We start from the raw sequence: 23,871 nt of genomic DNA on the forward strand, positions 1-23,871 counted from the left end.
GAACATGTGAGAGGAAACGATGCTCAACCAGGATGCGGCTGACTTCCCTTCGAGGAGGGGACTCCACCACGCCAGGCTGTGGGGAAGTGGATAAGGATGAGGATGAGAACACGGCACCGGCAGCTGCCTTTGCAGCATCCTCTGCGATGCCCTCTGAGGCGATGCCAGCCCTGGGAATGAGGGAGATCTCAGCCCTCCCCGTGACATTCAGCCAAGGAAAGCAAGGAGAGGCTCTGCTGCGTGGCTTGAAGTGGCTCTGGAGCATCCCCTTGCCCTGTTCTCATCCAAGCCCCTTATCACACACTGGCACGTCAGGCGGGCTGCGCGGAAACGAGAAGCGACAGCGAGGAGCAAAGCCGGCGTGATCCCGGCACGTGGCCCCCAGCGTGCCTGCCTGGGGGCCTCAGCTGTCCCCCGCCTGATTAAGGGAACCCCCCTCTCTGCATTAAGAGAGATTTGCTCTGACTTAAAAGCTTCCAACGGCCGGGACTCTGCCAGGCAGGGAGAGAGCCGCAGGGGTTTGCGTGGCTCAATCCCACTGATGCGGAGGAGTCCCCACAGGGGATGCCATAGAGTTATAGAAGAGAACCGGACTGGTTTGGGTTGAAGGGGACCTTAAAGCTCATCCAGTTCCACGGGCAGGGACCCCTTCCACTAGAGCAGGGTACTCCAAGCCCCATCCAACCTGGCCTTGAGCAGGATGGGGCAGCCCTACCTTGTTGCTGGGGAAGCATCAAGGATGCAAAGATGCACTTGGAGGAGTCAAGTTCAACTGGGAGTCACTGAGAAACATGAGATAAACTGGGCCTGTGTGTGGTGGGGACAATGCCAGGCTGGTAGGGGCAAGGGGACATGGCTGGAGGGGGGGGGTGATTGAAACCAGCACCAGGAGCAGGAATGCTCTGAGCACCCCAAACCCTGCTCCAAGACGAGATGAGGACAAGGGGGGATGCTTGAGCAGCCTCAAAACCTGCCTCCATCCCAGTGGGTTTCGCTCCAGGGCGGCTCTTCCAACAAGACATGCTGAGCCCGGCGTGTTTGGGCTCTTTGCCTTGCCATCCACCAATATCCTTCCGCTGCCGACGTTTCTCTCCTCGCCTTTGGATGCGGCTCCAGCTTTTCATGTGGTGCAAACACAGTTCTGTCTTTGGGTGCCAAGGACTGTGTGTAACTTGTCGGCTTGGGAGTGTTTGCAGCTTGGACCATAAGGGAACAGCGAACGCTGCCCAAAATGTTTACGGTATTTTTAGGCCAAGACAAATCTGTTCGACGCCGCGAGCGCCGCGGTCGGAGCATCCCGGATGAGGCGGCGCTGAGGAGCAGGCAGGGAGCGGTGCCGGAACGACCCCAGCATGGGCACAGGGGATGGGCATCACCTGGCTCAAATTGGCCAAAAAGGGGCAATTCAGAACCATTCCTATGGCCCCTCCACAACTGGGCACTGGTGGACAAGGAGCCAAACCCCCGTGAGGGCAGGCAGGAGCTGCAGGATGCTTGGCCATGGCCATGCTGGGGGGAACCAACAAGGTGAAAACCTGACTCCAAACCTCTCAAAAAGAGACATTTCAGGGAGAAAACACAAGGAAAAGCAGGATCTAGGAAGGAAGTTGTTTGGTTTTTCCTTCTTCATGAAATCAAGGCCTGAATGTGCTGCCAGAGCTGCACCAAAGGGATTCCAAGGCTGAGTGGCAGGAGAAGCCGATGCCTCCAGCAGCGCTTTGACATGAAGCCTTGTGCTATGTGAGCTCCATGCAGGGCTCTCTGTGGGGCTGTACTGCTCCACTCCATTGGGGTTGATTTATGCCCCCCTGGAACGCCAGTGACCAGCCAGCCAACGGCTGATCAGATTGGACTCAGGAGACCCCCAATCGCAGCTGGACAAGATTGAGCAACCCCATCTACACAAGAGAGTGGCAGCGCTTCGAGCAGGTCGGACCACAGGCACCCAAAGGTGCCTCCCAACCTGAATGACTTCGTGGTGCCCTCCTACAACCCCACCATGAGTCTCTGAAACAACAGACAGGGGCAACATCACCATTGCACCCCATTACAGCAACCCTGGGAGATGCCTCCTGAACTCCATGGTTTGCCTGGACCACAGGGAAGTCCCACAATGCAGTATCCCAAAAAACCTCAACACATCACTCGAGACAGCTTCAAACTCTACTACCCAGACCCAAGTCCTTTCATAGGCTGGACCAAAACCATGCCAAACCAGTTTGGCATCAAGTCCTGGAGATCTGCTTGCTCCCATCCCCACCCAGCACCGACCTCCTGCATCCATGGGGCTGCGGTGCCAGACCCGGACATGGACGGGTGACCTCACCTCGATGATGTCCGCGTTGGTCCGGCTCTCGTGGGGCTCGTTGTACTCGGTGTACTTGAGCAGCACCTTGTCCATGTCGGTGCTGGCATACTGGAACAGCTTGTTGGAGTGGTTGAAGATGATGAGGGCGATCTCGCAGTCGCACAGGACGCTCAGCTCGTAGGCTTTCTTCATCAAACCGAACTTGCGCTTGGTGAAGGTCACCTGAAAGCAAGGACCACGGTCAGGAGCCGTCCCCATGCAGCCACAGACCCCAAACCACCCGGAGAAAACCGGGGTGGCCACTGGAGGAAGAACAAAAGGAAGAGGAGGGCAGAGGGAATCTTCTCTCCTCTGCTTGCCCAACTGGACCACACACCCCAAGCTCTCCTCTCCCACCTCCCTCTTCCAACCAGTTCCTATTGCTGCCTATTTCAGGCTCCTCCAAAGGCAGACACTTCCCAAGCACAGAGATGATTACCAGCCTTGGAAATGATCCCATCTTGCCAAATCAAGAGCAAATGAATCTCAGCCCCCCCACACCCAACAAGCAGAGCTGCCATCTGTCTGGGGCCTGCGCGGTGCTGGGTGCTCATCAAGTTGAACATTCAAGCACTGGAGAGCTCATCCTCGCTCATTGCAGCAGTGCTGTGAGCACCCAACCCTGTGTGACAGCAGCTGGGGGCTCGGCCACCCCAAAGCTGCTCCATCCCACCCCAGCCCTGACCCGTTGTCATTAGAGCTGTCAGCTAATGAGGCATCTTCAGCCAGCCTGATGATAGTCATGGAATGGGTTGGGTTGAAGGGACCTTAAAGCTCATCCAGCCCCATGGGCAGGGACCCCTTGCACTAGAGCAGGATGCTCCAAGCCCCTGTGTCCAACCTGGCCTTGAGCACTGCCAGGGATGGGGCAGCCACAGCTTCTCTGGGCACCCTGTGCCAGCGCCTCAGCACCCTCACAGGGAAGAGCTTCTGCCTTAGATCCAACCTCCACCTTCCCTGTTTCAGTTTGAACCCATCACCCCTTGTCCTGGCACTACAGCCCCTAATGAAAAGCCCCTTTCCAGCATCCTTGTAGCCCCTTTCAGACACTGGAAGCTGCTCTGAGGTCTCCACGCAGCTTCTCTTCTCCAGGCTGAACAGCCCCAATGTTCTCAGCCTGGCTCCAGCCCCTGCTCATCCTCGTGGCCTCCTCTGGACTTGCTCCAACAGCTCCATGTCCTTCTGATGCTGGGGACAGCAGAACCCAGATCCTTGCGAGCTGGCTGGGGGATGAGGACAGAGCTGGGTGCAGGCTCCAAAACACTCCCCAGATGCCAGACAGATGCTGGGCTGCGTTTCCCAGCCAAGGCTCCTAACAGGACCCAGCTGGTGGGAAAGGAGCTGGTTTGGGCTCTCCACCGTGGCCACTGAAGGTCCCTCAGCCCCCGCAAGGAACAAAGGCACCCACTTGGCCAATACCCTCTTAGCAAATGAAAGAAAGGAAAATGAAGGCAGGAGCCAGTGCTTTGCTTTAGGCATCGCTCTCAGGTTGAGGCAGCAGCCTGGGCAAGGGCTGGAGATGAAACCAAGATGCCCTTCAGTGCCACAGGCTGCTCCCTTGCCATGCATGGGAGGGCTTGACCCCACTTTGGGCCTCCACCACAGCATTGATTTTGCAGCTGAACAAGTTTAATTTGCAGTGTTGAGAGAGGAGAGTCCATTGCTTTCACTCAACTCAAGCCTGGACAAGCTGTAACACCATGAAGAGCTTCACCTGGAGCATCCCCATCCCCACCGGTGGTACCCAGCAGCATCCCCGCTGCACCCAGCTCCGAGCATCCCTCAAGCAGCAGCCGCATCCCTCTGTGCAGCGGGAGGGCAGAGCAGGGGCACACAACGGCCTGTCCTGCCCCACCATCATCCAGAGGTGATTAAGCAGTAACGAGATTGGGCTCTAATCTCCTCATCCCTTGGGAAGTGCAGGGCTGGCCCCGCGTGCCACGTGCGCCCGCTCTCAGTGGCATCCAGGACCTCTCAGCCACCCCAAATCCCTCCTGGGATGCTGGGATGCTCCCAGGACTGAGAGGAAAACACAGTGGTGTCATCAGGACCAAGGGAAAAGCTGAGGGTGGTGGTTCCAGCAGTGCCCAGTGCTGGGGACCCACCTTGCTGGGCACCCTGAGACCACCAAGATCATGGAATCAACCGGGTTGGAAAAGCCCTTTCAGCTCATCCAGTCCAACCATTGCCCAGCACTGCCAAGGCCACCACTAACCCATGGCACTGAGGGCCTTGTCTACACTTGCAGGGACGGTGACTCCAGCACTGGCCTGGGCAGCCTGTTCCAATGGGGAAGGAACTGCTCCTCAACTCCATCTAAACATCCCTTGGTGCAGCTTGAGGCCGTTTCCTCTTGTCCCATCCCTTGTTCCTTGGGAGAGGCAAGTGGATGAGGCCACAGCCTGTGAGCAAAGGGGCAAGTATTGGCCATGAAGACTACAGACATGGTTTGGGTATTGTCATAGACTCATAGAATGGTTTGGGTTGGAAAGGACCTTAAAATCACCCATTTCCAACCCCTTGCCATGGGCATGGACACCTCACACTAAACCATGTCACCCAAGGCTGTGTCCAACCTGGCCTTGAACACTGCCAGGGATGGAGCATTTACCACCTCTTTGTCCTCCTTGAGCAATGAAGGAGAGCGTGGGGTTACCTGCCCAAAATCAACGAACAACCTGAGCCGAGCCAAGCAGAACCCAAAGCACCGAAGCATCCCTCTATGGACAAGGGGTTATTCCCTCTGCAGGTAGGGACAAGGTGGAGGAACATCCTTTTCCCTTGGTACCCCAGAGAAAAGCAAAGCCTTGCCATTTAGTCAGCCCCAACACACACAAGGATCAGCCAGCGCTGCCTTGCACATCTCCCTGTGACCTGGGACAGAAACCCCAAACCTTCCCCTACCGCCGTGCATGAGTCTCATCTAGAAGAATTAACCTTCTAAGTCTAAGAGGGTAATCAAATCTCATGCTCCACAGCATAAGCTGATCACCAAAGGGGTCAGGAAGGAATTACTGCCCCACACTAGCAGGGGATTTTTGCCTTTTCCCTGATGTAGACCATATTGGTGGCTGCCAGAGTCAGCAGGCTGGCCCTGACGGCCTGATGCTCTGATCTGTTATGGCAAATCCTCTCCACTAAGTCCTTTAATGACATTAGCGACTCTTACTTGCTCTCCTCCCCTGGTTCTGGCTTCTGCTGTCATCCTGCTCTCCTCTGTGTGCGTTCATGGTCCATGCACCCACGGGAGGCAAGGCGCAGGGTGAAAGCAGGGCTGGACTCGCTCATGCTGAAGGTTGGATGCAGGATGCATGGGAAGAGCTTCACTTTGCTCCTGATCACCCTTTGCTCCTGAGTGTCCTTCAGTCCTGCCCCATCCCTGGCCAGGCCTTCCTGAGGCTCCTACAACAGGACTCGGATGTGCCATCAACCCCCAGCATTACCAGCTACTTTCTGCTCACCTGAACTGGGGCTCCAAGAGCTGCAAATCCCTCTCCCCCCTGTGCAAGGCTCGCCAGTGCTGCCCCATAAAACACACTCCAGCTTTGTCCCTAACCCCATTCCCTTCTAATTATGGGACTAAGCAGTGCCATGAGCAACCGGGAGATTACCAAAAGCACTTTATGCCCATCGCATCCCCCAGCCCTAATGAAGAAAACCTGCGATCTCCTCTTGTTTTGCTGTGGAGCAATAAAGCAGCTCACCCAATGCTGGCATTTGCCCCTTTTGAAGCATTAGGATATAGAAAACAACCCTGGTTTTGGGAATAAAAGCAGGAGAACAAATGGGGCAGCCCAAACTGGGGCATCGTCAGTGGAGGCACAGGTTTGGATGGGCTGAGCCTGACTCAAGGACCACAGGAAGCCACGGAGCAAAGGGATCCGCCTGGAAGTCTTGTGGTTATGGCAAAATAGAGCAGTGGAGTCACCCCAGAGCCAACGTGGTGTGGCCAAATGCTGCCACCCAGCTGGGGCTGCCCAAGAACATGAGCATTAGGGAGAACTCTGGTTCTGCTCTGTGTTCACTGAGATACACACGGGCATCTCTACCTGTGTGTGTCTAAGGCTTGGCTTCGAGGGAGCCCAAGGGGAAAACGAACCCCTGGATCCATCCGAGTTTTTAATTGAGAAAAACAAGGAAAAAAAAGCAGAATAATTGAGGCTGTTTGCATCCCAAAAAAAAATGGAGACGCGTTGCGGCTGCTTTTCATTGGAAAAACCTCATGGAAAATGTCAACTGAAAGAGATTTTGTGCAAGACACACAAGAGAAAAGGGAGCGGAGCGGAGAAGAGACCTCCTTCTGGAAAAGAGCTTAGATGGAAACGGCGTGAGGAGCTCCAGCATGAGGAGCAACACCCGGGTAAGGCAGAAGCGGTGCTGGGATCCACGTGGATGTGGCCCCGAGGCCGGGTTTCTGCTTTGTTTTATGGGTTAGGCACGAAGCAAAAGGCATCGGTTGGGCTCAAAGGGGTCATTTTGAAGCAGAACCCTTCCAATCCCCAAGAGCAGAGCGGGTGAGGAGGGAGTGGAAGGGGCAGCGAAGGCACTGACCTGCCGGTTGCGCTCGTCCGTGATCCGCTGGATCTGGATCTTTTTCCTCCCCATCTTCTCTGGAAATCCTCACCGTAGCCGGGACGACTTCGCTCCAGGGGAGGGGAAGAGGAAGCCCCTGTTAAAACGCTGTCATGAACGGCTGCGGGATGCTTTGGGGTCAATAGGAAAACCAACCCCCAAACAAGGCTGTGTCGGGGGGCTGCGTGCTCAGTTCATGGTACCCTCCGGCACGGCTGGGTCCTGCGGGGCTGAGCTCTCAGCGGCTGCTCAGGGACCTGTGTGAGGACAGAGACAAGAGTGAGACCCTCTGGTCCCAAACCCCAGCCAGGATCCAGCACCCTCCCTGTCCCCAGCATCGCTCCAACCCTCCAGCCCACGGGAGTCTCTGCTCCATCCTCCTGCCCAGCTTGCGGCCAGGAGGGGTTTCATAGACTCAGAGAATCCCAAACTGCTTTGGGTTGAAGGGGCCTTAAAGCCCATCCAGTTCCAGGAGCAGGGACCCCTTCCACTGGAGCAGGATGCTCCAAGCCCCTGTGTCCAACCTGGCCTTGAGCACTGCCAGGGATGGGGCAGCCACAGCTTCCTCAGCACCCTCACAGGGAAGAGCTTCTCCCTAAGAGCTCATCCCCTGCTTCAGGTTAAAACCATTCCCCTTGGCCTGTCCCCATTGAAGCCAGCTCATGGAGAGCCTCTCACCCAACACCCCCAAGTCCTTCTCCTCAGGTCTGCTCCATCCAGCCTCCCCCAGCCTGTGTCTGTGCTTGGAATTGGGGCAGCTGCATCCCGGCTCCATTTATCCAACCTGGTCCCAATTCACCCCAAGGATGGAGCCCAAAACCGCCCGCGCTGCAGGACACGTGTGGGCTGGACACAGCGATGCTCATCGAGGAGGAGGAGACGGCAGCACCAAGCCCGTGAATCATTATCCCTCTGTGACACTCCAGGCTTTTTTATTCCCCTTAATAAAGTCAGCAGCAGCCGAGCGGCTGGTGATTAACTTGGGCAATTTAAATCCGTCTCCAATTCCTGCATTAATCTTCAATAGGGAATTTTAAGAAGTCTTTATTTGACTACTTTTAATATATATATATATAAAATCAGGCACAGAAACCTACTTCTTATGGGCATGCTGCTTATTCCATGATCTCGCAGGGGCTCAGCATTCCCCAGTACTCGCATCCCTGGATGCAAGGGGGATAAAAGGGAAACCCACCAGTTCATTCTTCCATAGGGATGTTTTCCTCCTGGTTCTCCCTTTGAGTGGCTGGATAAGGGCAGCGATAACACTGTATTTAAGGCGAGGGTGACCCATGCCAAGACACAGGCAGAGGGAAAAGCCAGTCCCAAAATAGCTTCCTATCTTCCTCCACTTGGCAGTCCCCAGCTCTCAGTCGTTACCAAAAGCATAGGGAAAAAAGGCTTTTTCTCCTCTTCCCATCATCCCAAATTCACCTGCAGCATCTGCATCCCAGCTCCTCCTGCTCCTCTCCCACCCCAGAGCATGGAGCCCCACAGAGACCTTGACCCCATCCTTCGCCTCCTCACAGGACCATGCTGGGACAGCAAATAAGCCCTGATGGTCTCACTCCCACACTTGTGTTTTGGGGGTTCACTGAGTCATCTGAGTCACTTAATCTTGTTTTCTGCTTCTTTTTGGGGGAAAATTATTCATTGTGCACCAGGTTCTATGGTTTCATTGCTGGTTCAGCAGCCAAGAGGCAAATGGGGAGACTTCTCCCCTCCTTGATATCCATAATTTGCCTTCTAGGGAAGATGAATTATGGGGAGCCCAGGAAGGAGACCAGAGAGAAAAAGGGCAGCAAAATCCTAGAGCATCACCGATCCTAGAGCATCACCGATCCTAGAGCATCATTGGTCCCAGAGCATCACTGGTCCCAGAGCATCACTGGTCCCAGAGTACCGCCGATTCCAGAGCATCACTGGTCCTAGAGCATCACTGCTGAGCCTGGCACCAGTGAGCAGGGGATGAAGGCACCGGGCTGCCACAAGAACATCCCTCAAAGGTCGATGATACAGGAAGAGATCAAAGGAAAACAAGGATTCCTGTTTCATCCATCCAGGGTGTCCACTTGGCTTATCCACCACCATGAGCCCACGAGGGAGAGAGGATGAGGTGAGGCGAGGCTTCCACATGCATGGAGAACACTTGGCAATAGGAGGAACTTTCTGCCCCGTTTGCTTTGCAGCTTTTCCCTTTGGAGTTGCTCTTTCTTTAAACTGGCTGCAGAGTATTCACCTTCCCCATCTCAAAACCACGGGCAGCAGTGGGAAGCAGCAACAGCTCCACATCCGGCCCCGAGGCAAGATGCTTAATTCTTTCCTTGTGCTGCAGCTCTTGGACAGAGAAACCCTCTGAAAAGACGGCGGATTGACTGTCCAAACCAGAGAGGAACTCTCCAGAAGCAGCAATAAACACTGCAGAACAACGGGCAGTCAATTTAAACCGAGTGAAAGGGAACATATTTTAACACCGTTTGGTTGTGGGACTTCTTCACAGGACGCTCTCGTGGCCAAAAGAGGGAAAGGAGAAAATCCCAGCGCTGTGCATCCCTGCCCCAAGCTTCACACAACCTGGTGCTCCTTACGTGGGACTGGTGGCACTGAAAGCACCTTCCCCTCCCTGTGCCACAAATAAACCCAGGTGTTTCCGTACAAAACACCTTTTTCAACCACCAGACCACGCTCCTCACGGGTCCTCATCCTGCTGCTTGGATGGGGACCCTTGTCCCAGCCTCAGGCTTTGCTCATGCTGATGGATAAAGTCCTCTGCAGGAAAAGGGGGACTTGGCAACACTTGGCTTGACACCATGGGGAGAAAGGAGCTGGCCCCTTGATGCTCTCCATCCCTCTCCCCTGCGCAGGAAGGAAAACACCCACAGCGAGCGTGGTCCATGGATGGGATGAAAAGGAGGGATGGAGGAAAGCACAGCTGGGGTTTCAAACTCCCTCTTTTCCTCTTCATGGTCCCACTGTTGGAGTTCTGCGGTGGGTTCCTGTGCTTTTAGGGTGTTTTTCTCCCCACACCACGTTTTTCAAGGCACTCATGTTCACGTTTCCTGCCCAGGTGGCTGTTTCAGAAAGCCCCACCACAGGCTTGGGTTTCTGATCAGCACCAGTGAGCCCAAGAACCCTGGAGAACCTCCTGCCCAGCACCCATGCACTGCCACTGCATGCTCTGGTCCAGCCCAGAAGCAGCCACTCTACACCAAGCACCAGGACAAGAGCCTCCAGAGCTCCCATCAGCAAATAGCTCCATTACCATACCAGAGCACAGCATCCTTCCTCAACCTGCTGCTCATGCTCTGGGGGTGCAGCACAGCACACAGGTCATGGGGAGTTTCTCATCAACCAACACCCCTATGTCCTTCTCCTCAGGGCTCCATCCATTCTCCACCCAGGCTGTGTTTGTGCTTGGGGTTGTCCATTCCCACACACAGGGCCTGAGTGACACTAAAAGACACCAGGGAATCTCTGCAGTCCTTTAAGGCAGATTGACTTGGCCAAAATGTGACTCAATGCGGTCCTGAACCACGCTTGGGATGGCTCAAACATCACAAGACCGGACAGGGCCAAGCCAGGCACCCACAGCCTCCCCTCCATGCTGCCACTATACCCAGTGGTACCCGTCTCCATGGTGACCATCTCCACGCAACCACCGAGCATCTCGGCTGCTGCACCACCGGCAGCACAGGGACTTTTGACAAGGGTCTGCAGGGACAGGACAAGGGAATGGCTTTAAATTGAATGAGGGGAGATTGAGCTGAGCTCTTAGGCAGAAGCTCTTCCCTGTGAGGGTGCTGAGGGGCTGGCACAGGGTGCCCAGAGAAGCTGTGGATGCCCCATCCCCGGCAGTGCTCAAGGCCAGGTTGGACACAGGGGCTTGGAGCATCCTGCTCCAGTGGAAGGGGTCCCTGCCCATGGAGCTGGATGAGCTTTAAGGTCCCTTCATCCCAAGCCAGTCTGTGAAATTCAGCATCGCCCCAGGGAAGCAAGGATGGAGGCAGCCCATTAGCACCCGCATCCCTCCCTCTGCCCTCCGCTCCCCCCCCTCCCCTCATGCTCACACGCCTATGACTACGGCAGCAATTAACACACTCGCTAATTAACTCCGAGCAGGTGCTGGTTAACTCTGTGCTGAGTAATTCAAACCCGGCTCCAAGTAAATTGCTTTCAATTGGAGCGCCGGGTGAGGGAGCAGAGCTGGCTTTGTGCAACGGGGGGAAGGAAGAGGAATCTGAGCTGGGAGATGTCACAAACCAAGGAATCTGGGGGTGCTGCATCCACAGCTCCAGGAGCTTTGGGGGAATGGGCACGAGAGCTGCTCTCTCTCCCAAGTCTTTGTTTCAGGGGTTTTTTAGCCTTTTCCCTATTCCTAAACACTTTGCACTGGAAGCAGCAGGGTTCGGAGCATCCTCCCTTTCCCATCGCTTCCACATCGCCCCTTATTTCTCCCTGTGTGCTTAAAGCCACTTGGACTCCTCACTGCCACTTCCTCCAGCCGTTTGCTATTTTTACTGTGCTTTGATTGCATCCCTTTTTAGTTGCCTCCCCGCTCAAAGTCAGCCCCACCACAACCGCTCCTCTCGGAGGTGAGGACATTCAGCTGTCCTTCCTTAAACCTCCACCTTGCAAAGCCTTGTGTGCTCCCAGCACGCTGTCAGCTTAAATAAACCCAACCGCGGCTGCGAGGGGGAGATCAAAACGCTGAAGCCAAAAGCTTTAGGAAGAGGAATGAAGGCAAAGCAACGCCTCCCGTCCAACACTGGATTTGCCTTTCGAGCCCTCCACAGCATTGATTTTCCCAGCATCTGCCCCTGCTGCTTCCCAGTCCTGTGCTGAAATACATAGGAGAGCCAAAGGGAGGCCAAAACACGGATGGGTCCATCCCAGCACTGGTTCAAGGGGTGTTTTCCCATCTCCGTCCCCCAAAGCAGGCCAGCACTGCAGGGATGCCCTTGGCCACAGGGAAACCTGCAAAAGCAGCTCAAAGGACAGTTGGAGACTGGGGGAAAAAAGGAAGGAAAAGGGAAAAGAAGAAGATCTTGCTCCTGTGAAGATGCTGAAAGGACCAACGTGGCTCATCTTCCAGAGATCAATGGAGGGTCTCTGATAATGGCACAGAAAGTCCAGAAGCAAAGGGATAAAAGCAGATGACAGCTACAGCAGCCCATTCTGCCCAGGCACCAGATGCAATTCCTGCAGGACAAACCCATCCTTTCCCCAGGATTTGCAGGAATTCTTCCAAAGATAGCGTTATCCTCATTTGGCTCCATCAAATCTTACTTGGCTCCATCAAACCAAGGGGCTGGCTCAGCACAATGGGACCAAGCATCCTTCCCCTGGCACCCAACAGGACCAATTCACCCAACCCAGCCTCAGTGTGTATCCACATACAGAGACACCCTCAGTACCATGTTCCATGGACACCTTCCCCATCTTGGAGCATCTCTAGGTGAGGAGGACCCCTGCAAGAGAGTTTCAGCACACAGCCCATGGGCACGGGGGGGGTTACAAGGGGCAGGATCTGTCCCATGACAGGAGAAAGGCCACGCTGGGGCAATGCTGCTGTGCTGTAAAGCAGCCTCTGAGCTGAGCCTGCCATGGGAAGTGGTTTCACAGCCCCTGTGCTGCTGCCGAGCCCTTCACCACCCCGTGCTGGGGGAACCAGCCAAGCCAAGGGAGGGAGCGATGATGCTCTGGGGGTGATGCTGCTGCTTCAGCAGCTGGGAGGAGCAGCCCCACGCTCTGCTGCGATGCTGCCCACTGCACACCTGCAGCCCTGCCCATGGCAAGGGGTTGAGTGGAAGCAAGATGGGGCACAAGCAGCGGTACCCATGCGATGCTCGGACTCTTCCTCCTGAGCTTTAGGAATCATAGAATCATAGAATAGTTCAGGTTGGAAAGGACCTCAAGATCATCCAGTTCCAACCCCCCTGCCATGGGCAGGGACACCTCGCTCTAAACCATCTCACCCAAGGCCTCGTCCAACCTGGCCTTGAACACTGCCAGGGATGGAGCATTCACAACCTCCCTGGGCACCCATTCCAGTGCTTCACCACCCTAACAGGAAAGAGTTTCCTCCTTAGATCCAATCTAAACTTCGCCTGTTTCAGTTTTAACCCATTACCCCTTGTCCTATCACTACAGTCCCTAATGAAGAGTCCATCCCCAGCATCCCTATAGGCCCCTTCAGACACTGGAAGCTGCTCTGAGGTCTCCATGCAGCTTCTCTTCTCCAGGCTGAACAGCCCCAGCTTTCTCAGCCTATCTCCATACAGGAGCTGCTCCAGCCCCTGAGCATCCTCGTGGCCTCCTCTGGACCTGTTCTAACAGTTCCATGCCCTTTTGATGTTGAGGACACCAGAACTGCACCCTGAATCACTGCAAACAAAGCAGCAAAGCACAACCGAGGGCTCCAAACCTCAGCTTGAGGCTGCCCAGGTCCTGCCCCAGCACAAACCAACACAGCCGCTGCGGACGGGGCTGGACTTCCATCCCTTAAGGATACGGATCTAAGCTCCAGTCACCTCTTGAACCCGGCTGTTTAAGTTCAGCTCTTGCCTTCCTGTTTCCTTTCTCGCTGCCGGCCAGGCCTGCCTTTTGTGACTTAAGGGTTGTTTTTTTAACATATCCTCTCTGCTGACACCAAGGACTTTGAGTTTCCTTCTGGTGCTTTCTGGATCTGCAGGACCGGTTTCCTCCTCCTCCTCTGCAGCGGGGGGGAAAGGGCCACCCTGCCTACAACCCAGAGTCTGCATCCATGTTCATGATGCTCTTATAGAATCACAGAATCCCAGACTGATTTGGGTTGGAAAGGACTTTAAACCTCACCCAGTTCCAACCCCTGCCATAGGCAGGGACACTTTCCACTGGAGCAGCTTGCTCCAAGCATCCTGTGTCCAACCTGGCCTTGAGCACTGCCAGGGATGGGGCAGCCACAGCTTCTCCCTTCAACCCATTCCAGCTCCTCCGCTCCCCAATAGGGGAGAGCTTCTGCCTAAGAGCTCATCTCCATCTCCCCTCTGGCAGGTTAAAGCCATTCCCCTTGTCCTCTCACTGCCCCCATTAGCCTGCAAAGCCACTGGCACAGCTCTTGCCATCACCCCTGACCCCAGCCGGCTTTGCTGCGGGATGCAGGGATGCAGCAAAGGGGATGTGCACCCATACAGGGATGTCCTTGGCCCCGCAGCGAGCGCAGCCATGAAGGACTCCAACTCCCCAGCGCAGCATTGTTTAGCACCTCTTTATCTCCAAACCGAGATCAAAACCACACCAACAAGCTCCAGTCTCCTCCAAAGCTTCTATTCTGGTTTCAGGATGATGCTATCTGGGTTCCTGTGTCGAGCCTCCAGATGCAGGCAGGGGGAGGGGAAGAGGAAGGCGGCCGAAACCCGGCTCCGGAGACCAGCTCCCACTCGGGAACGCAGCTGGAGCCTCCCCGGGGCCGAATCCTGCTCATCCACAGCAAGCACAAACCCAGCACTCGACCCCCCCCCTGCTCCCTGCATGCCTGGTGCCTATGGGAAGGTCCCTGCATCCCCAGCATCAACAGCAAACCCGGCTCAGGTCCTCCTCCCTGTGCAGGATCCATCCCGGGGGCTGCAGGTACCAACCTGGGAGGCTCAGGAGAGCAGGAGCGAAGCCGGATTGGATCGGGTCCCTAAGGAACAGGAGCAAGGCACAGATATTCCTGACCCAGATTCAGGAAGCTCTCCGGAGGGAAGCAGATGCCAACCAGCTCTGCTGAGCTGTAACAAAACCACGCGCCCTGCCAAGAGTGCGGGGAGGGAGCAAGGCACATCCCATAGTGATGCTGGAGAGCTGGCAGTTGCCTGTGCAAGGGCAGGGAGACAGGAAGGATATGGAGGTAATCATTAAACCAGGGGGGACCCAGAGAAGCGGTGGCTGCGCCATCCCTGACAGTGCTCAAGGCCAGGTTGGATGGGGCTTGGAGCATCCTGCTCCAGTGGAAGCTGTCCCTGGAAGAAGGGAGCCTGGGCAAGGCCACCAGGGAACCAGCATCACCCCGTGCCAAAGCAAGGACACGGCTTCCTGAGGGAAAAGCATCCCCTTTCCCTCTTTGCATGGAGCATCCCTGTGCTACCTCCATCCATCCCCAGGGAGGAGCAGCCGGACCACACGGAGCCATTCCCACTCCCTGCTGTCCTTATCCATCAGCAGCTCCGGAGCTGGAGGCCGGGGGTGATTTTCCCCTCTGTGCTAAGTAGGGTTTTCTAAATGAAGGGAAGTGAGAGCCCATTATCCATCTCCATCACCCACCCCACGGCTCCCTGCAGGGCATGAAATAACCAGCTGCCAGCTCCCCATAGCCCCGCGCCGTGGCAATGAGATCGCAGCTTCCCCTGTCACTGTTGTCAGAGCAGGATTTAGATACCTGGTAATGAGGAGGTTTAATGTGACAGATGAGAGGTTGACTCATTAAAAAAGAACGGAGCGAGAAGGAGGGAGCTGAATCCGGGCTCGGATCCTGCGCTCAGGAATGGGGAGGTTGGCCCCGGAGCATGGAATGGGTGAGGGTTGGAAGGGATCCTCGAGCAGCTCTCAGCCCCGCTTGCCCCAGTGCTGAGGCCACAGGGAGGAAAAGGAGGGATGGAGGAGCAGGATGCAGGGCCACCAGGTCCTACCCCCAAAGCACAACGCACCAAGAGGGGGTAACTGCTGCCTTCAGCTCCTGCACTGGAGGTGGGATCCCAGTGCTGGGACACAGGAACAGGGCCCCCGTGGTGTGAGGAGGAGGAAACCTCCCCTGCAGGGAATTTAGGGGCTCTCCTCGCAAGGGGATGGGATTCCCCCCCTCTCCCTGGGTAGCACAGAGCACAGCTCTCCCCATGGTGGGTTTTACCAGGGGAAACTCCAGGAGACCCAATTGCTGCTCAGGACCCTTCACGAGAGGGATGCAAACCCACGGCAGCCCCACGGGACACAGCACAGAGTGGAGCTGTCCCAAGGGAAACGTTCCCCCCCCCCTCCATCACCGTGTCCATGGCGATGAGGGATGCACCCTCCACGGCCAGCACAGGGCATCCTGCTGCCACCTTCCCTTCACCCGCGGGCAGCAGGGTACCAAGCTCCATCCCCAGCCCTCGAGCCCGTTCCCAAAGGCTCAGCCCTTCCCCAAGGGCCACCAAGATCTTTCAAACCAGGCTCCCCAAAGCACTTCTTGTTCCTCCTCCACCCCCAGGCTCTGGTGAGTAAGAGCAGCAATGCCCAGAGTCATGGGGCTGCAGGCTTATTTGCATCTCCTCGCTGCTAAACCACATCCATGCCCACAGCATCGTCCCATCCAGCAGGGCTGCAGATGTGAGGGCAGCGCTGAAGATGCTGCTCCTGCATCGCCCCATCCCACCCTCAGGTCAGGGTTTCACCCCTAAGCTCCTCTATGAGGGAGCATGGGCATCCTCAGGGTCTGCAGGGATGCAGCCCATGCACCGAGGAGCTGGTGGAGCCAAGAGCTTCCCAGCATTGGGAAGGGGATGGGAGTCACCAGCTCCTCTTGACCATAAGGATATGAACTGAAGCAAACTCAAGCTTAGGAGTGTAACTGATGCAAATGAACTCAATTTGCCACTGCTATGACAATGCTGAGTGCTGGGAGGGTGACACCACAGAGTGGAGAGATGGATGGGAAAGACCTGGCCAGCACCACCAGGACCAGGCCCCTTCCTCCATCCCAGTGCTCAGGCTCAACCATCACAGCTCCAACCAGCTCCTGGCACTTCCAATGTGGCAATAAACCCACACAAACCAGTGTCCTGACCATCTCCTCTTCTCAGGGGTGGACCTGCCCATCCATCAGTCCCTATTCCCACCATTGCCATCCCAAAACCTGGCTCATCAAACAGCTGGATGCTTCCAAGTCCCCAAACAACATTAATCATCTGGGTCTATAACAGCACCACGACCTGCAAGCCGAAAGCAAGGCCCCGCTGCCCTGGCATGCCCATGGTGGGACAGGGACAGCTCCTCACCCCGTGTCCCTGCATCACAAGGCGGGTGGGTGAGGATCCAGCCCTGACAGCTGGGGCTCAGCTGTTGCTGCTCACTCACAGGAACCATTCTAGAGCCAGGGGCACCAACACCAAGCCAAGCCAATGGCCATCACTGGCAGCTCCAGCCAGACCCATTGGGGATGGTTCCCATTAGCAGGGAGCAATCAGCCCCTCCAGACCCCCCTCTGCTGCACTCTGTGAGCCCCCCCCTGCATCCTGCATCCCGCTCTGGGACAACACAAGAGGGATGTGGAGCTGCTGGAGCGGGGCTGGAGCATCCCTGCTCTGGAGCCAGGCTGAGAGAGCTGGGCTGGGGCAGCCTGGAGGAGAGAAGGGTCCTGAAGGGGAGACCTGAGAGCAGCTCCAGTGCCTAAAGGGGCTGCAGGGAACCTGGAGAGGGGCTTGGGATGCAGGGATGCAGGGACAGGACAAGGGGAATGGCTTTGACCTGGCTGAGGGGGGATGGAGATGGGATCTTAGGCAGAAGCTCTTCCCTGTGAGGGTTTTGGGACACTGGGATGGGTTGAATGGAGAAGGTTTGGATGCCCCATCCCTGGCAGTGCTCAAGGCCAGGTTGGACACAGGGGCTTGGAGCATCCTGCTCTAGTGGAAGGGGTCCCTGCCTGTGGCAGGGGTTGGAGCTGGAGGAGCTTGAAGGTCCCCTCATCCGAACCCATTCCATAATTGTATGATTAAGATGGAAAAAGCTTTTTCTGGGATGAGCCAGTCCCAGCCCCAGGGCCTGGGCTCTAAAGCAAGGAAAGAGTTAACAGAAGGCGTTGAAACCCCCACCACAACCTCCAGAGGAACCACAATAAATCACCTCCCCAGCACGAGGACCGAGTAAACACGGTGCCTGCTCCCTGCTTTCCTGTTTGCTGTCCCACTTCCAAGCTGGAACAACCCCTTCCAAGCGGCCACAGCACCCGTGTCGGGCCCCAGCATCATCCCCACCACGGGGGACCATGGATCTGAGCTTCCCACGTAGGGGCTGGATGTGTCCCCCCCCCAGTCTGCATCTGCCTGCTGTGCTTTCCTTCCCCATCTATATCCTACAGGATGAATCTCAGCTCACCCACTCCCCATCAAGGAGCCGCGTTCTCCCTCCCTGCCTCAGTTTCCCCCTCCCCATGCAGCTCAACCTCCCATCATTGGAATTTCACCACCACCCCTCCTTTCCCCCTTCTCCCATCTCCCTCCCTGCTCACGCAGCCCTGGATCAAAACCAACGGGGTCCTGATTCCCAGGCACTTTTGTGCTTTACCACGAACACAAAGGGGAAAAAGACCCAAAACAGAGGCAGACTCACATTGAAGAGCGGTGTCGGGAGCACAAAAGGGGGGGTCTGTGGCAACCCCCCCCCCCAAGCAGAGCAGCGGTGACCGTGGTGGAGGCTGACCATAGATAAGGGCTCTATATTCGGCGCTGTAAGGCGATCGGGCCGGGGGTGTGCCGGGGCTGCTGCTTCGGCTCCAAACTCAGCACCGAGCCTGCAGCGTCACCAGGGTTTCAATAAGGAAGGAACGAAAAGGAGGAGGAGGAGGAGGAAGGAGGAGGAGGGGAAATCAATAAATAAGAAGGGAGGGAGGGGGGGGGGAAAGCACCGGTAACAACAGCACCGAAATCCCGACCAAAATGCAGGGCAAAGCAGGCACGGGGAGGGGAACGGGGGGGAAGGAATGAAAGGAAACCCGGTTTGGGGCTGGCGAGCTCGGGAGCGACGCCTGCTTTAAAAAAAGCAGTTGCTAATTTTAACTCTCCAGTGGAAAGAGTGAGAGGTGCTTCCAGGAGCCAGGGTGGCTGCGTCCTTCTCCTGGCAGGGAGGGAGGATGGAGCCGCCGGTCCCATATGAAAGCACCCCAAAGCCCCAAGGTTTGGGTGCCTCAAGGGTTGGATGAGGTGGGGAAGTGAGCACCCAGAAGCAAACAGCCTGAAAGCAGCACCCCCGGGGCTCACTTCCTCCATCATCCCAAACCCAGGGGCAAGGAGGCGGGATGGGGATGGGACCGCATGGGTACAGCGGGACCATGGGCCCGGCTGCTGGGTCACTGTGGTCAGATGACATTTCTGCACATGCATTCCTCAGCAAGCTGGCTTTTCCCCAAGGGAAAAGGGCTTTGAAGGCATTTCCCCACCACCACCCCCTCGGTGGCCAAAGAGTGGGTGAGCTCAGACAAGCAGAGCAGAGCTGGGCCCACCAGAGGCCACGTGGCTCCATAGGGAACTGAAAGGTGGCATCCAGCAGCACAGGGGGCAGGAACCCAGGATCCCACCTCTCCCAAAGGAGGAAAGAGCCAAGAAGTGGGAATTTTGCTGAGCCCATCGGTTGGTTTTCACAAGCTCTCCCCAGAGATGGGGAGGATCCTGCTGGATGCAAACAGCTCGGTACCAGGAAGGCAGCACGCTCATGCTTGGGGCATTAAACCTCAAGAGAACCCAATGCAAGGACTTAGAGGGCAGAGCCGCTGCCCCAAAGGCTCTTCCCAAAGCAACTGGAAAACAACCTCGGCCTGCAAAACCCTATGGAGACACAAGGAGGTTGGCACAACCCCTGCAGCTCATCCCTGCGGTCCTAAGGACCACGTGCTTTCCCGAGCCCGGCTGCAGCGAGATGATGCCACCGTCTCCAGGACATGAAAGAGCCGATTCAGTTCAGGTCACGGGCCCTAGGAGATGGGATTGGGCTGCGAGAGCTTTTCCTGGTGCACCTCAAATGGGGCTGGCCTCAGGAAGACAAAATGCCTATTGATCGCGGGCAGTGATGCTGCACGGCGCAGGATGCCTTGGGATGAAAGCTCCCGGTGCCGCTCATCGCACGCTTCCGAGCGCGGCTCGATATTGCTCTTCTAATTGCTCAGCTCCTGTCGCTCACGGGGTGAAGGGGATGAGCTTCAGAGCACCCCCAGAGAGGCTTTTGGCCTCCCTTGAGCTGCACAACACTGCTGCTCCTTGGAGCAAGCAATGATGCAGCTGAGAGATCACTTGCAGCGCTCCTCCTCCCCTGCTCCCAACGCTGCGCTGGCGCCGGCAGCAGCACGGGGCTCTGGGGGAGGATGCTGCCAACCCAAAAACCTGGGGTTTGGGGGAGCTCAGGAAAGCAGGAGCCGCTGGAGCTGGTTGGAATGGAGCCACTGGAGCAGAGCATCCGCCTCCCGCAGCGAGCAGGGGGTTTGGGGGGAACGCAGCTCGTCACAGAGTGGTTTGGGTTGGAAGGGGCCCTAAAGCTTATCCAGTTCCAACCCCTGCTATGGGCCATTCCCCATCGCCAATTTACAGAGATCCTGACAGCATCCTGGTGCATCAGGCCCATGGCCCTCAGGGGCTGTGTAAATGCTGCCCTCCATTCCCAGCCGAGCCATCCCAGTCCTGCTTTCCTGCAGCACTCCACAGCCCATCCCTGGCACAAACCGAGACAGAGCAGGGCCCTGCCTCTGCTTCTACCCTTGGTTTCTATCATCACAAGTGATGGCAGGATGAAGCCCTTGGTGCTGACCTTGCGGAGGAAGCAGCCACTGCTCTCCCCATCACCCAGCACCAAGATAAATCACTGCCCCTTCTCCAGCATGAAAAAGCCATCTCAAGCCAGCAAAAGTGCTCCCTAAGCAGCAGTGACAGAGCCCCCTCCTTCAGGAGCCGGGCTCCCGTTATCCCTCCCTGCATTGATTTCAGTAGCAGGTACAGAAGATGCAGCCCATCAGACCACAGGAGCCTTCCTAAATCGGGTCCGTGGCGTTGTCTCTACCACAACCTCACTGCAGCCAAGGGGAGGCCAGCATTTCCCGGAACAGCAATGAGCAGGCAGAGAAGGTGGAGAAGGGAGAACACCGGGATACGGGGCCCTCTCTCAACAAGGAACAAGAGAAGAGTGGGTTTGGGCTCCCCTCCTCACCCCCAGCCCGGAGCAGGGCCCCCATCAAGTGAACTCAAGGGGGAAGGGGCTCCAGGAGGTTGGGGTTTCCCCTCCTACCTGCTACACAGCCTCCTGCATCTTCTGCTCCTGCCAGAGGATGAGCTGCAGGCACCGCTCCTCAATCACACTGCAAGGGAAAAGCAAGCAGGCATCAGTGCGAGGGGCTGGAGGCAAGGACAAGGCTCCCCATGGTTCAGAGGGGACACTGAGAGGGTCCCAGACCCCTCCCTCAGTGCGGGGACAGGAGCTGGGGATCCCCTCCTGCACTGCCCTCACGCTGAGCATCACTGCAAGGAGCTGCAAGGATGCAGGAGCCCCAACGCAGTGAAAGGCAGAGAGCATCCCAGTGCCCGGAGGTGGGGATGGGACACGGGAACCTTTGGGAGCCCAAAGCAAAGGGGGGAAAGGAGTTTTCTGCCCCTTTTCCCAGCTGGACAAAAGGGAAACTGAGGCAGCAGGGCCAGGACCTGGCTCTGGGGATGCACAGCAGCCTCCCCCATCCCCGGTGCTGCAACAGAGCAAGGAATTGTGCTCGGCTCCCTCATCCCCTGCTCCAAGCAGGCTCCCTCCCCTCCCACGGCCAGCTCACTTCCTGATGTGCCCAAATCCAGCCTGAACAAAGCCCCGGAGGAGGAGGAGAGCGCATGGCTCCGGCCGGGAATGCACATGGAGGGGATACCCCAAAGCAGGCGCTTCCTGGGCTGCCAAGAGCATCAAACCCTGTGCCACGTCTCTGGGGTCCTGCTGATGGCAGCCAGGCCACAGGGGTCGGTGTTTAACACAAAGAGTGGTCCAGGAGCATCTTCTCCTGGGAGGAGATGAGCCGCTGGGATAGAACCAGAGAAGCCCAGCGTGGGTTGGGTTGAAGGGACCTTAACGCTCATCCAGCTCCATCCCCCTGCCACGGGCAGGGACAGCTTCCACTGGAGCAGCTTGCTCCAAGCAACCAACCTGGAAGGTTGGGAAGAGGGAAAAGGATCATGGTTTCATAATGCTCTTTTATGAGCTGAGGTGGGGAAAAGCATGAGGGGAGGCGACTGAATTCCCCTTTCTAAGGGAAGAAACAGAGGGGAGGAAAAGGGGGGAAGAGCAGACAAGCTTCCTGCCCAGCTCTGGGGCAGAAGCGCTGAGCAGGCAAGAAAACGGTTCCTGTTTGACACCCAAAGCTTTGGTTTCACTGAGCCACAAAGGAAAAGGTCTCGGAGTGAGATCTGCCCCAGGAACAGTGGGAAACCCTGCCCCAGCATGGGGGCACCTTGGGGGGGAACCCCACGGCTTTAACGGATGGACTGGGGCTGGTGCAACCTGACAGGGAAAGGATGCTCCAACCAGCCCCAAAGGATCCCAGAGGATGTGAAGGGATGGCTCCAGGTGACAACCCCGGATGCTCGGGTACCTGCTCGGCTGATGCTCGGGTACCTGCTCGGCTGATGCTCGGCACAGGGCCTTTGCTAATACCCGAAATACATAGAATCACAGACTGGTCTCCCCTTAAACAGCCTTCTCTTCTCCAGGCTGGACAAGCCCAGCACTCTCAGCCTGCCATATATGTATTTATATATATATATACATATATATATACATAAATCCCTAAATATATATATACACCCACATATACACATCCCCAAATATATACAACCCCATATACATATATATACACACACACCCCTGACTACATCATATATATATGTAATACCCCATATAAATAACCCCCTTGTGCCATTAGAGGAAGGGTCTAAGGCAAAGCCCATCCTCGCTGTACACAGAAGGCTGGAAGCCACCAAACCCCTCCAGTGAGCTCCCAGCTGGGTGCTGGTGTCCCATGGGATACCCTGCAGGGCCATGGGGACATCCCAAAGCTGAGGGGGAGATGGATGGAGCTCCTCCGGGCTGAAGGGGCCAAGAGGGAGGCGCAGATTGCGGAGGGGAAGCAGCCGACCGCAATCTCTCCTTCCCCTTTCTCTGTGTTTCCTTTAGCAACGGGCTCGGGGCCGCAAACATTTGAATGCCAAACCCAAACTTCCCCCCTCTCCATGCTCCTGACCTGCTCCATGGCTTCTCTGCCAGGAATTCTGGACCCCCAGCCCAAAGAGGCTGACCCCAGAGCCCAGGGTTGGGCCACGGCGAGCTCAGAGCATCCCAACAACAGCATGGACCAGCTCCAGCATGAGCCAAAACCCAAGCCCCAAAAGGCCATTCCCTTCGTCTCCAGCCCATGAAACCAAAGCATCTCAGCCATAACTCAGCCTTCAGCTTGCACCAGCCACCGGGAATACCCCCCAGGGCTTCATTAGGCCTGATTAGTCTTTTCCATTTGGGTTTCCTGTGGCTTGCCACCAAGAGATGGGAAGGGACAAACTGGGAGAGATCCCACTGCAGGCAGGAGCAGCGGGCAGGCCAGTGCTGGTGGTTAAATGGGGCAAGAAACCACAGCTCCCAACCACCCATAGTGCCGGATCCTGCCCCGAGTCACACCACAGGGCTGGGAGCCAGGAGGGAGCCATCCACCTCCAGCAGCACCAGAGGCTCAGCTGGAGATGCTGGGCTGAGCAACGGCACGGGAGCGATGGCACAAGCCCATTGTGCCAAGGACACATCCTCACCATGCAGAAGGTGCAGCCACCACCACCAAAACCTGCACAGGGATGGGGCAAAAGCACAAGGTGGGGGGGGTCCTCATCACCTTGCCCCCATAGAGGGTCCCAGCACAGGCTTCCTGCCCAAATCCATCCCTTGGGTGCTCTCTGTCACAGCCACCATGGAGGGGTTGTGATGTTGGCCAATGGCCCTGCCAGGACCTGGGGGACACCAATGGGGGTGCTGGGGGTGGGGGGGGAGTGCAACCGTTGGAGCCGCTGAGTTTCGCTCTCGCCACCCGAGTTCCCCCTTGGGTGGAGATGCAGAACTGAAACCTCCAGATGTAGGGAGGAGGGTGGGGGAGATGGGAGGGCTGGGGACCAGCACGGGGCTCGGCAGGGGGATGCAGGGGGGGACCAGGGTTTGCCATAGGGGGATGGAGAGGGGACCAG

At 56.7% G+C, this 23,871-nt stretch overlaps 1 protein-coding gene across 10 annotated transcripts in view; it reads right to left on the reverse strand.

Annotated features, from left to right (window-relative positions):
- The window catches only part of MEF2D (myocyte enhancer factor 2D), a 59,987-nt gene that overhangs the window by 19,922 nt on the left and 16,194 nt on the right, over positions 1–23,871 (reverse strand). For 9 of the 10 annotated variants that reach the window (XM_061375137.1, XM_061375133.1, XM_061375132.1 and 6 more), the window contains exons 2-4: positions 20,900–20,969; positions 6,899–7,176; positions 2,327–2,530 (exon numbers count right to left, since the gene is read on the reverse strand). In XM_061375137.1, coding sequence (XP_061231121.1) covers positions 2,327–2,530; positions 6,899–6,952 — 258 coding nt within the window. In that variant the 5' untranslated portion in view covers positions 6,953–7,176; positions 20,900–20,969. The remainder of the gene's footprint in view (positions 1–2,326; positions 2,531–6,898; positions 7,177–20,899; positions 20,970–23,871) is intronic. The other variant, XM_061375129.1, reaches the window with a different exon arrangement.

This window comes from Neopsephotus bourkii, unplaced genomic scaffold (genome assembly GCF_033783945.1).
Source record: "Neopsephotus bourkii isolate Nb327-2 ecotype Australia unplaced genomic scaffold, CSIRO-AGI_Nbou_v1 NB_1660, whole genome shotgun sequence".
Lineage (NCBI taxonomy): Eukaryota > Metazoa > Chordata > Aves > Psittaciformes > Psittacidae > Neopsephotus > Neopsephotus bourkii.